This window comes from Hemiscyllium ocellatum, chromosome 24, assembly GCF_020745735.1.
Source record: "Hemiscyllium ocellatum isolate sHemOce1 chromosome 24, sHemOce1.pat.X.cur, whole genome shotgun sequence".
Taxonomy (NCBI): domain Eukaryota; kingdom Metazoa; phylum Chordata; class Chondrichthyes; order Orectolobiformes; family Hemiscylliidae; genus Hemiscyllium; species Hemiscyllium ocellatum.
The window spans coordinates 15,143,851-15,157,033 of NC_083424.1; the positions used below are offsets into that span (position 1 = coordinate 15,143,851).

At 39.5% G+C, this 13,183-nt stretch overlaps 1 protein-coding gene across 1 annotated transcript in view; it reads right to left on the reverse strand.

The window, feature by feature from the left end:
* Window positions 1-3,199: 3,199 nt before the first annotated feature.
* gltpa (glycolipid transfer protein a) overlaps window positions 3,200-13,183 on the reverse strand; it is a 28,605-nt gene continuing 18,621 nt past the window's right edge. The window contains exons 3-5 of the mRNA XM_060843496.1: window positions 12,227-12,360; window positions 7,617-7,767; window positions 3,200-7,140 (exon numbers count right to left, since the gene is read on the reverse strand). Of these exons, the coding sequence (XP_060699479.1) occupies window positions 6,958-7,140; window positions 7,617-7,767; window positions 12,227-12,360 (468 nt within the window). The 3' untranslated portion in view covers window positions 3,200-6,957. The remainder of the gene's footprint in view (window positions 7,141-7,616; window positions 7,768-12,226; window positions 12,361-13,183) is intronic.

The following is a 13,183-nucleotide window of genomic DNA, read 5'->3' on the forward strand; positions in this document are numbered from 1 at the left end:
ATTCTAAGACTCAGATCTTAGTGGCTTCTATATATCACTGTCAGACAGAACTTGTTACCAGGATCACAGGAGAATTGCAGATAGACTACACCAACGTAATTTGGTCACCAACAAATGCAGTTTAAAATCTGAAGATTATAGGCGGAAATGTTCCTCTAGAACTAAAACACGAAGTAGGGAGATTTTCCAGGAATGTTGCATTGCCTGAAGTGGTATTCTTCAAAATGAGACACTTAAGTCAAAGCCACTTCTTCTAGTCATATAGTTTTACATCCCCACCCACAAAAGTCAAGTTTTTTTGGCAGGGGTGCAACAGGAAGTGAAGAGATACAGACAGTCAGAGTGCTGAAAATTCTAACAATTCAGAGAGATGGAGAAAGGAAAATATGTGCAAAGGACACTATATAAATGCGCAAGTTTCTTTCCTAGATGTTATTTCAACAAAAACATAACACTACACACCATTTTGACAAAATAGGCTTGAGATTTTATTATAGTTAAAACAATTGTACGAATCTGACTGGAGATAAACTTTTAAAATAAGACATTTTAGGATTCAAGTTAAGAAAGTCTCTCCATCAGAACGCCTTCAAAAAAATAATTATAATTAATTTTCAACCGAGAGAAAACACAAACCTGAATGCATTTTAGTTTCTCTGTCAGCAAATGCACTACACGGAGCATTAACAAACAAAGTGAAACAGGGTGAAACAAGGGCTGTGCTGCCTTAGCCAATCATAGCGGAGGCAACAAGACGGCCTGGAAATCTGAGTATAACGTATTTGTATAGAACTCCAGGAGTTTCCAGTCTTGATGAGCAAATTCTGCTGGCAAATGTTTGTGCCCAAGTGTCTTGTAAGGACAGATCAGGCTACACTGTGCCCCTTATGGTTCAGTAATCTGTCAGTCAATTCCTTCCAAACTCAGGAGTAGAATGTCCCTCTGGGTATGGTACTGAAAAAGGTAGTGTCCATAATACATATTATGTTTCAAAGAAAGTATTTTTTTTCCAGGGAGGAGGGTAAGATTGCAAAAAGGATACAACTTTACATTGGATGCTAATGCTGAGACTCCCCCCTTCATAGTGCATTCTCCAATATGAAAAAAAGGAACAAACAGGAATCCTTCACTCAAGTTGAGCACAATTTATAAACATGGTCTAAGACTGGATAGAATCTGGCAAACATAAATCTAAAATTTACAGATCTTATGCACAAAGAGAATTCCAAAACCAGTTCAACAATCAACAAATTTAAACAAAAAAAGTGTCCAAAAGTGAGAGTTTATGAACATTAAGATTGGATATTTAAGACTCATGTTCCATTCAAGGTAGTAAAAGACATACTCAAATACAATATTCATTTTATTTTACAGATACCACACTCCTCAATTGCAATTATTAACATAGTAGAATAAACAACAGCACATTCCCAAAATAATAAGTGGGACAGTATTATAAGGCAGCAGGGTGACAGGGAGCTGACAGGAAGTGAAAATGAATCATTAGCTCAAGCAGTTGAAGTCTATGATCTGAACCACCACACACCTCCCCAGCCAACTGTGATGAAATTTAGGATCTGACATCACATTCTGACCTCAAAAAGAAAAATATACATTGACTACTTGAAACAACAGGTTAATTTATTCAGACCTCTAGCTGTTCTCACTCCCTGTCCACTCCAACAGCTAGTAGGTTTTTATTGCTGTTCATGCACAAATACTATTGCTGCTAATTTATGATCCAGGCACAACTGCAGCATGTTTATCAATTCTCAAAGCATCTGATTACAGGAAATAAATCAGTAACAGAATTTTAAGTTGGGGACACTTTCCTGCAGTATTTATAACTTTTCACAAAAGTATAAATTACAAAGCAAGTCTAAAAATGATTCTAACTGGCCCAAAACAAAAATGGCCACAGATCTGGTTTTGTCTTTGGAATATTTCATTGCTCTGTGCCAGGGTTACAGCACCCTGTCTGCAGTGCATCAGAAGGCAGTGGTGCAGGAAGCAGGTTTACACAACATCTGAAACAAGACATTTCTGATCATTTTAACCAGGAGCTTTAAAACAAATGGAAAACATAAGTATTTAAAAATTTGGAGGAAAGAATGCACTAGACAGGCAACAGCATCCAAACAAATTTTAATATTTGAGCCAAAGCATAGATTCAGATGAAGGTCCCCATGTGATTTCTTCCTATTAGGGTACCAATCACACTACCAACGCACTACAGCTTTCAACATCAAGCAGTTAAGGTCAAAAGATTATTCTGAAAAAGTAGCTCATCAACTGGCAACCTTGTCCAACTCTGAGAAAGAACATCTCTGGGATGATCAATCACGTTCTGATGAACAAACCCATCTGAAACATTAATTCACTCCTGTCAGATGCTAATCAGCTTGCCATGCACTGAGGATTGGTTGCCACCTTGCAATGTATGGTAAAAATGTGTAACATGTAGCAAACTCAGTGTCATTAGTAATGCCATAAGCTAATGTGCTAATCAGTGCAGATAGAAATAAATGGATGGTGTCAGTGATTTTAAAATCAGTGAAAAATTTGCTTTCCCAAAAGTAGTCATACTCTCAGTCAACTGGCAATAAAACTCAGCAAGTGTCCACATTCAGGTCAGTTTCAGTTCAGTTTTAGCATGAGGTCAAAAATATTGCACATGTCCAGTTAATTGTATTATTCATTGTTTAATTACAATGCAAATGTTGACACTGCCTTACCAATTCTGGCTTCACAGACATCACCTGGAACCTAAATCCATCAGAATAATTCTCAGCAGCTCTCTTACCATAGAGCACAGATACGTGTGCAGGGAAAACATTGGAACTGAAGAGGGAGGGGAGTGAACTAGTTTTCAGAGATGAGCAGAGTGAGGGAAAGGACACACAAAGCTACCCTCCTGACAAGCTTGGATACTTAAAGCTAAAAGTTCTAGGTGAGGTGGAAGTGGCAGCGGGGTTTTGGAGGGGGGTCCACAAAATTTAACAACTGCAATTTTTACAGTTAAAACTGTCATGCCTAATGCTTATAAAAGTGGTGGTTCAAAAAGAATGGCATGAGTGAGATTTGTTGTGGTTCTGTTCGCCGAGCTGGGAATTTGTGTTGCAGACGTTTCGTCCCCTGTCTAGGTGACATCCTCAGTACTTGGGAGCCTCCTGTGAAGCGCTTCTGTGATCTTTCCTCCGCCATTTGTAGTGGTTTGAATCTGCCGCTTCCGGTTGTCAGTTCCAGCTGAATACCAACTAGGCACGAAACGACACGACCAGCTATCCTTAGTAGCCACACACACAGATGACAAGCAACATGAATTCGACTGGGACAACACTACTATTATAGGACAAGCCAAACAGAGAACTGCCAGGGAATTCCTAGAGGCATGGCACTCATCCACAGATTTAATCAATAAACACATCGAGCTGGACCCAATATACCAACCACTGCAACGGACAGCTGGAACTGACAACTGGAAGCAACAGATTCAAACCACTACAAATGGTGGAGGAAGATCACAGAAGTGCTTCACAGGAGGCTCCCAAGCACTGAGGATGTCACCTGGACAGGGGACGAAATATCTGTAACACAAACTCCCAGCTCGGCGAACAGAACCACAACAACGAGCACCCAAGCTACAAATCTTCTCACAAATTAGTGAGATTTCCCTAACTTCACTACCTATTCCATTCCATTATTCTTTAACAAATCCAAAAGAAAAATGAACTTCATTAAACCAACACATTTATAAAAGCACAAAAAAATCGGCAAAGTCAATAAGCATATCAGAATATGCAAAGGCCACTGCACATGGCCCTAAACTGAAACAGTCCAAACCTCCTTCAACATCAAACATATTAGAATTACATATTTGTATGGAAGCAGTTCACTGGAAAGACTGGGAGACTATTGAGCAGAAACCCTCTTTCCTTACCCCAAAATCAAATAAAGCTTCATTTATCTTTGAATATTTCATTAACTTCAAACAATTTTAGCTAATTGGTCTCTGTATAATTTAAAATATGGTGTCAGATTTCTGGTTTGCCCAGGTTTAAAATATAAAAAAAATCATTAAAACAAGCAGCAATGCGATGGCACCAAAAGTTTCAGTTACTACTATCATAGAATCCCTACAGTGTGGAAACAGGCCATTTGGTCCAACAAGTCCACACCGACCCTCCAAAGAGTAACCCTCGCAGATCCATTCTGCTACCCTACTACTTTACATTTACCCCTGACTAATGCACCTAACCTACACATCCCTGAACACAATGGGCAATTTAGTATGGCCAATTCGCTTAACCTGCACATCTTTGTGACCTTGATAGGAAACCGGAGCACCCAGAGGAAACTCACGCAGACACGTGGAGAATGTGCAAACTCCACACAGACAGTCGCCTGAGTCGGGAATCGAACCCAGGTCCCTAGTGCTGAGAGGCAGCAGTGCTAACCACTGAACCACTGTGCCATAGCCACAATCCTGAGTATATACCACTGTGCAGTCCATCCTTCTGGTCCTTCAACTGATACCAAAACAAAACACAGTTGTGCTCAATTCAGGTAAAGTTACACATAATTTGCCAGAAATTTATATTTTTCCCCAAATCTGACAGATGCAGGAACAAAAAAGGTACTATTGTTCTTTCTTTCCTTTCATATATATTCTGTAAACTTTGTGCTCAAAATGAGCAATATTGGTGTTCAGGAATGCAAGACTTTTCCCAAGTCTTCACAATCAAATAATTATAGATACAACTACTAGATACAAAGCTTCCTCTACTCAAATTATTTTTCCATCTCAAAAACTTTTTTATTGCACTAATTTTACATTTCACCAAAAGATCTACTACTTCATTATCTGCCTCCGAAATGTGATCAAGTTAATGCTGAATTATCTACCTCTTTTATGCGAGTGAGACAGGAGCATTCAATAGATTTTTGCCATGAGCAACAATCCTGAGTGATAATTCATCTTAATAGTTACAGCTTGAAGAAGAATATAAAAGTTAAGACAACATACACACAAATTCACAGTTCTCCTAATGCTGAATGGGTAAAGGAACCAGTTGTTGTCAAACTAAAAACAGAACAGGAAGTTTCAAATGTAATCACTGCTTTTGTCTAAGTCTGACTGGCTAGGCTCAGGTTGGAAAGAGTCATTGAGGGACCATATTCTTGATTAAACAAAAGTAATTGGTGGTGAAAAATCTTGCAACATATTTAAAAACTGGACCAGTTAGTTAGTTAGTTACCTTGCGCAGAATTTCTCCAGTTAATCAAAACTACATTACTAAACAGAGCAGAGTGTGAACCGGCTACCATAGGGAGCTAGTAAAGCCTAGAACTGAAATACACATTTTGCATTGCAAGATGAGAGAACTCAGCAAGATAAGAGGAATACAGACTAGCAACACCGAATCACATACAGTCAGCACATAAACAAATAGCAAGGCTCTCTCTTCACATGGTGATAAAGTATTTAAAATGGTTAAAGTTCAAAATTAGAAAAGGACAATTTGAATTTATTAAAAACTGTTGGATTCAGCTTATTGCTTCCTTAAACAAAAAACACTTCAGACCTGGTTTAAACTTGGTATCCACATTTTGTTTTAGCTTTACTGATACAGATATATAAAAAAAGTAAGTGTCCTCATCTACAGGACCCACAGCCCCCATGCTTCTGACTAAATGTTAGAGCCATTTCAAATTAAAAATCAGTGGCTGATTTTGGAGATCCTATGCAGGTTTAATAAATAAAAGGGGAATGACCAGACCAAATAAGACAGGCGGAATAAAAAAAAGCAACAATTTTAATCTCAATGATCAAGTCCCTAACAACCCTTTGTTCACAAAGCCAAGAAATGCTCTACTTGCTGGAGGATTTCTGAATTGATCCAGACTGAATTTTCTAAATTGTACATACTGCAACTCATTTTTCATCATTTTATTTAATTAGTAAAAGGACAAGAACTGTGCGATGGTTTAACAGAATTGAACCAGTCATAATGGAATGTCATAGGCAGCATGCCAGGTCTGTGCCAAATTAATTAACCTCTGACAGGCATTTTTTTTGGATTCAGCTTCCGTGGTTTTGAGGATGCGAGCGCGCTGTGGAAGAGAAAAAACAGGCAGAGGTTCTATGCTGAATTATTACTTGGCAACTTGAGTTAAGTGTAAATTACATCTGAGCACGTGCTACGTGCAACATCCCTCCAGAGCCCAGCCAGTAGTTACTATCTAGATGCATACAAGGTCTGCACAACCTGGGCAAGGTACTGCCACTTGTACCATATCCTGGCAGAAATCAGCTTCAACAGAGGGGAAAAAAGGAGAGACAATAAATGGATTACTGTGCTGGAATTTGATATTTGAGTTGCCGTTCATCCAAATAGGATTTCAGGAAAAAAGGACATGGTTTCATTTAATCAGCATGAACAGTTGGTTTAAATTACTGGATGTCAGCCTTTTCTCCTGAATTTTTTTTTAAAAAAAGTTAAACATTTATAAGCTGAGCTTTCGCATTGACCTCAAAGTTTCCTTTGTAAATCAAAGGCCACACAACTCCTGACCAAAAATTACAAGTGTTTTTGGGAGTAAACTTATAAAAACCCTATAGCTGTGTTATATGATCTGTTAATACAAGGAAAGGAAATTCACATTAGAAAATCATACATCCGATACCATCAAACCAAAGAAACCAATAGCTGGTAGAATGTAGGGAATGGATGGATCTAATCTATTTTGATTTAAATGAATGTGATTACAGTGTTAAGGTTCAGGAGAACAGACCATCTTAGTATCTCTTCTGCCTGGATCCCACACCAATTACTGCTGGTTAATGATCATTACCCTGTAGAAACAGCAACCTAAGTTATCAAAATCACAGTGATTAGCTAGTTTATTGCTGAGAAAAGGCTGAGAAGAGTGCAAGAAAGGCAGACAGTGTAAGTGTTAGACCTTATAATCCAACTCTGCATTCATTTTGGTGTACATCTCATAGATTGCGTCAATAGTCACAGTGAAATTGACTAAAAATTGCCTGATTTTCTCTATACATTCTTCTTCTTTCACCTCTTTGCCCTTCGAAAGGGCCTTCATAAAGTCTGATTTAGATGGAGCTGCATAAACTGCAACCTGCAAAAGGAAAAGAAATGGTTAGGCCACATGCTGCAGTCAATACTTCAAAATCTTAGCACATCCCACTTGCCCTTGACTCCAAATGGTAGGGCTAGCCATGAATTGCATTAGTAATTCCATACTCATTAGTTAAGGGAAAAATTTAAAAGGTTTAGGCAGTTATTTCATGCTGTATGTTTGAACCAGGACAATTGCAACTCTGTTGAAAACCTGCCACTTGAAACAATTACGACGGAACAGAATTTCCTGATTATCCCGTCCACCTTAAAAAGGTGTTGAGATAAAAGGGTGATCCCTTAGATCTATCTAGAAGCCAGCATAAAAACGGTCAGTCTGTATGCATGAATCCACAAAAGATTAATCCACAAACCAATTTATGCATTCTCACTTCCTGGAAATGGTGGTCAAATATAGTTGCAGCATGTGTAAGCACTTGCAAAAAAAAACGAGGAGTGAATGCAAAAAACACTCACAGTAAAAAGTCTTTGTACCAACCAGCTGTGGTACTTCTTCAAGGTCAACTCATATGCTTTTGTGGCATTGACTCGAATGAAGTTTGGGTTTGATTCATCCCGCTCCCCATCTGCGATGCTTTGCAGCATAACTTGTATGAACTTCAAACCCCTGCAAAAATAGATAGAAAACAATTCACAAAGCAAAACCAGTCCCCCTCCAGATCTCTATGGAAGTCAAAAGATCACTCATTTTCAAATGTGAATCTAGTTGTCAGTTACATTATATGACTGTACAATGCTCAGTACAATTTGCAACTCCTCAGATATTGAAGTAGTCCATATTCAAATGCAACAAGATCTGGACAATATTCAGGTTTGGGCTGAAAAATAGCAAGTAATGTTTGTCCCACACAAACACCAGTCAAGGACCATCGCCAATAAGAGACAATATGGATGTAAGTTTGCTCGCTGAGCTAAAAGGTTGGTTTTCAGACATTTGGTCACCATACTAGGTAACATCATCAGCGAGCCTCCAGTAAGTCACTGGTGGTACGGCCCACATTTTATTTATGGGTTTAGGTTTTCTTGGGTTGGTGATGTCATTTCCTGTGGTGATGCCATTTTCTGTTCTTTTTCTCGGGGGCTGGTAAATGGGATCCAAGTCAATGTGTTTATTGATAGAACTCCGGTTGGAGTGCCAAACTCCTAGGAATTCTGGCGTCTCAATTTGGCTTGTCCTAGTCAAAGTGGTGTCCTTTATCCACACAGAAGCATGGATTTAAAAAAAACCCATCTGACTGACCCTTAGCAGACTCAAAAAAAAAGCCGTCTTAGAAAGAGGATTAAATTATAACTTCCAGGATGCGGACAAGAAAGATTTATTCGTTGCATTAGAAACAACACTGAAAGACAATGAGCTCACAAGACGAAACCCAGCAAACCATCAGAAATAGTCGCACTAACATTAAGCAGGAAAAAAGGAAGGAAGGAAGCATGCTCAATACCCAAAAGGAAAACACTAGAAGGACTAAAAAACAGGATTAAAAAATTGTTATTTTACCTGCAGGCAAAGGACGCTTGACAGTCATTTTAAATCAAAAGAGACTACCTTTGAGAAAGCAAATGCACTGCTTGCAGATACTAACAAGTGGCGATAGACCTGACCCAAAACTAGGGAATTGAATACACAGCCCTACTCAAAACAACTTCAGAAATCTGGAGAAATAAATAAGACTGACTTCCAAAAACTGAAACCAGACAGGTCCAACACACCATGCTTCTACGGATTACCCAAAATTCTGAGCCCCCCTCAGACTCAGTCTCACTACCCTGAAGACCAAAGACACCAGACAGAAGAGGATGAAACAATGGTCTCCTTTGATGTAACAGACCTATTTATGAATATCAACTGGCCAAGGAAATACTGACTACACTATTGGAAGAACCAAAAGACAAATACACCAACCACCAATGTCTTCAGCAAGGACAATAATTGGGAAAGGTAGTGGACCTATGCATTACCACCCACTTCACCTTCAACAACAAAACCTACAGACAAACCAAAGGAACACCCATGGGATCTCCGACATCAGGGTTCTTAGCAGAGACAGTAATGCAGAGACTCGAACAAACAGTCCTGCCAAACATCTAACCCAAATTTTGGGTCCACTACGTGGATGACATCTTTGTCATCACTAAACGAAAAAGGTTAGAGGAAACCTTCAAGACCATCAATAATACCCTTACTGGCATAAAACTCACTAAAAGGTGGAGGAAAACAACAACAAACTGCCATTCCTAGATGTCACAGTAGAGCGAACAGACAATGGAGAACTTCAAACCAGTGTTGACAGAAAAACACATGCAGACCAAATCCTGAACTACAGAAGCAATCGTCCCAAAGCCCACAAACGGAGCTGCATTTGAACATTATTTCAACAAACCACCACACATGGCTGCATAGAGGAACTACAAAGAACAGAGGAAAATCACCTGTTCAACGTATTCAAAAAGAACAGGTACCCAATGAACACAATCCGCCGATTTCTCAGCAATAAACCAAACAAGCAGACAAAACACGTCCAGATACCTTAGCCACGCTCCCCTACATCAAAGACATCTTGGAAATGGCTGCCAGACTACTCAGACCTCTTGGCACAAACCCACCAACACACTAAAACAGCAGCTAATGAACGTGAAAGACCCTATACAAACAACAAGCAAAACTAATGTAATTTACAAAATACCTTGATACGTTCAGTAATGTTCTGTGACATTTCATTCTAGAACATTTCTCTCCTGAACTCTAAATCAACCTCTCTTTAAAAGCCTCCAACATAGTGAATGTAGCTATTCCCAATCTACATTCCCCAGCTCCTGCAGAATTTTGGTATACTTGGCCTTCCCCAAACTTAGCACTCTTCCATTAGGGCCACTCATCTTTCTCCATAAAGTATTCTAAAACGTATAAAATTGTGGTCACCATTCCCAAACTAATCCCCTATTGAAACTTCAGCCACCTGGCTGGGCACATTTCCCAACACCAGATCTAGTATAGCCCCTTCCTGAGTTAGACTATTTACATATTGCTCTTGGAAACCCCTCCTGGATGCTCCTCACAAATTCTGCCCTATCCAGACTGCGAACACTAAGTGAATCTGAGTCAATGTTGGCGAAAAATGAAAATCTCCTATCACCATCACCTGCATGAAACAGAGTGGGTGCGTGTATATGAGTACGCACGTGTAAGCGTGGTCAACTATGTGCGCCAGTGTGATGGGGTATACACCTGTGAGAGAGAGAGCGCGAGAGAGAGCGAGAGAGCGAGAGAGAGAGCGAGAGAGAGAGCGAGAGAGCGAGAGAGAGCGAGAGAGAGCGAGAGAAAGCGAGAAAGAAAAAGAGATCCCCTGTCGTGTGGCATGAACCCAAGGTCCCGGTTGAGGCCATCCCCATAGGTGCCAGCCACTTTGCTTTGTTGTTTATCCCAAAGTACGCCTTGGAGGATGGATACCCCAAGATCTGAGGCTGCAAGTCCCAGACCTCTGAAGTCTACCCCAACTGGGAGGGAAAACACCTATCTGATGATCGTTGCGCGATGTCCATTCATCCTTTGATGTTGCGTTTGCTTGATCTCGCCAATGTACCAAGCCTCAGCGTATCACTGCCTGCACAAGAGATTGGTGCTGGGTCCACTACTTTTTATCATTTATATAAATGATTTGGATGTGAGCAGAAGAGTTAGTAAGTTTGCAGATGACACCAAAATTGGAGAGATAGTGGACAATGAAGGAGATTAGCTCAGATTACAACGAAATCCTGATCAGATTGGCCAATGGGCTGAGAAAAGTGGAAGATGGGTTTAATTTAGATAAATGGAGGTGCTGCATTTTGGGAGAGCAAATCTTAGCAGGATTTGTACAATTAATGGTGAGGTACTAGGGAGGGCAAAGAGACCTTGTAGTGCAAGTTCAAAGTTCCTTGAAAGTAGTGTCACAGGTAGATAGGATAGTGAAGGTGGCGTTTGGAATGTTTTCCTTTATTGGTCAGAGCATTGAGTATAGGAGTTAGGAGGTCATGTTGCAACTGTACAGGACATTGCTTAGGCCACTTTTAGAATATTATGTGCAATTCTGGTTTCTTTCCTATCAGAAGGATGTTGTGAAACTTGAAAGGGTTCAGAAAAGATTTACAAGGATGTTGTTAGAGGATTTGAGCCACAGGGAGATGTTGAATTGGCTGGGGCTGTTTTTCCTGGAGCACAGAAGCAGAGGGGTGACCTGATAGAGGTTTATAAAATCATGAGGGGCATGGATAGGATAAATAGACAGACAATCTCTTTCCCCTGGCATGGGGAGTCTAGAACTAGAGGGCATAGGTTTAGGGTGGAGGGATAAAATATGAAAGAGACCTAAGGGATAACATTTCACACAGAGGGTGTGTGGAATGGACTGCCAGAGGGAGTGGTGGAGGCTGGTACAATTGCAACATTTAAAAGGCATTTGGATGGGTATATGAATAGGAAGGGTTTGGAGGGAACATACTCCACTTGCCAGATCTTTGTCCACCTCAACCTACCAAATCCCTTTGTTTCCTCATGTCTTCTGCACAACTTACCTTCTGACTCATCTTTGTGGCATCAGCAAATTTACCATCACATCTTGAATCCTTTCATTATAAGGAGTTGAGGCTTCAGCATCACTCAAAATATCGGGTCATCAAGAAAAAAAATACCCATAGATGTCTACCGTATTTTGTTAGATAGCAATTTTCTAACCATACTAATATGTTTCCCCCCATACCATGAACCTTTTCTGCAAAAAGATTTTATGCAGCACCTCATCAAATGCCACTGGAAATCTAAATACAGTATATCAACTGGTTCCCCTTTAAACCTTGCACGTGATATTTTTTCAAAAGAAAGAAACCCAACTCCAATAAACCGGTTGAAAGTCAGGCAAGAACTCCACTCCCAAGCTTGCTTCAAAAAGTCCAGGAATTTCTAAAATCTCGAATGTGACGCACTCCACAACTGAACAACTTTACAACTCAAGCTGACATACATAGAACAGCCACTTGGAGGACAGCAGCAAAATTGCAGAGATAACACTAAAAGAAATTAAACTACTTACCTTTTTAACCACATCAGCGCTAATGTAGCTCCAACATTTGGCCACTCAGTGCCATATTGTTCCTTCTCTCCTTCCAGAATTAGTTGCAATGTTTTGAATTTTGTGGGATTTGTTTCATACACATTCTTGATTTTCTGTTCAAAAAAGACAAATGTTGCACATACAATTAATCTTATAGGAGAAACAAAATTCAATCCTTTAGTTAGCCATAATTTCCTTTGGAATGAAAGGTTTTAGTTAAAAATTACTTCTTTAATCATTGGAGCTTTTCTGCATAGATCACTATAAAATGCAAAATAGATTGAAACATGAGACTGTGAAAAGAGGTGCCATTTGAACCATAAATAACACTGACAAGCAATTTAGTATAGTCAGTCAGTCAGTCAGGTTTGTGGCGTGGCAGATTTGTATCATACTGGAAACTACCTATATATTGACATTCAGATCCCCGTTCTTTGTAGAAAGAACATGTACACACAATATACCTGTTTCAACCGAATAGTGACAGCCATTCTTTGGTTTATTTCTCAGGGCAATGCCTTGACTGATCATCATAAACTTATCTGGGTTCAAATTTAAAATGTCTTTGGTGGTTAACTGGCAGTCATCATCTAATTGGTGTATTCTCCATGGCAATGTCTCTATTGGAGTGCATTGCTAACTAAATCAGCGCACAGTCATACAAAAATGCTACTTTGATTTTCCTTGCAAGTTGTCTTGAATGCAAAGCAAATAACAAAAAATCATTTTTCCCAGCAATACTAGAGATCTGGACTACTGAACAACATAAATGTATGTTTTTTACTGTTAAGAAAAGTTATAAATGCAATCAACATTTAGTAAACAAGCAAAGAAACACTAATCCTTTGCATTTCAGATTTAACTAGCTAAAATTTCTTCTGTTCCTTCATAATCCAAACCTCCTACCACTGATTCAGAACATTATGGATTCAGGTT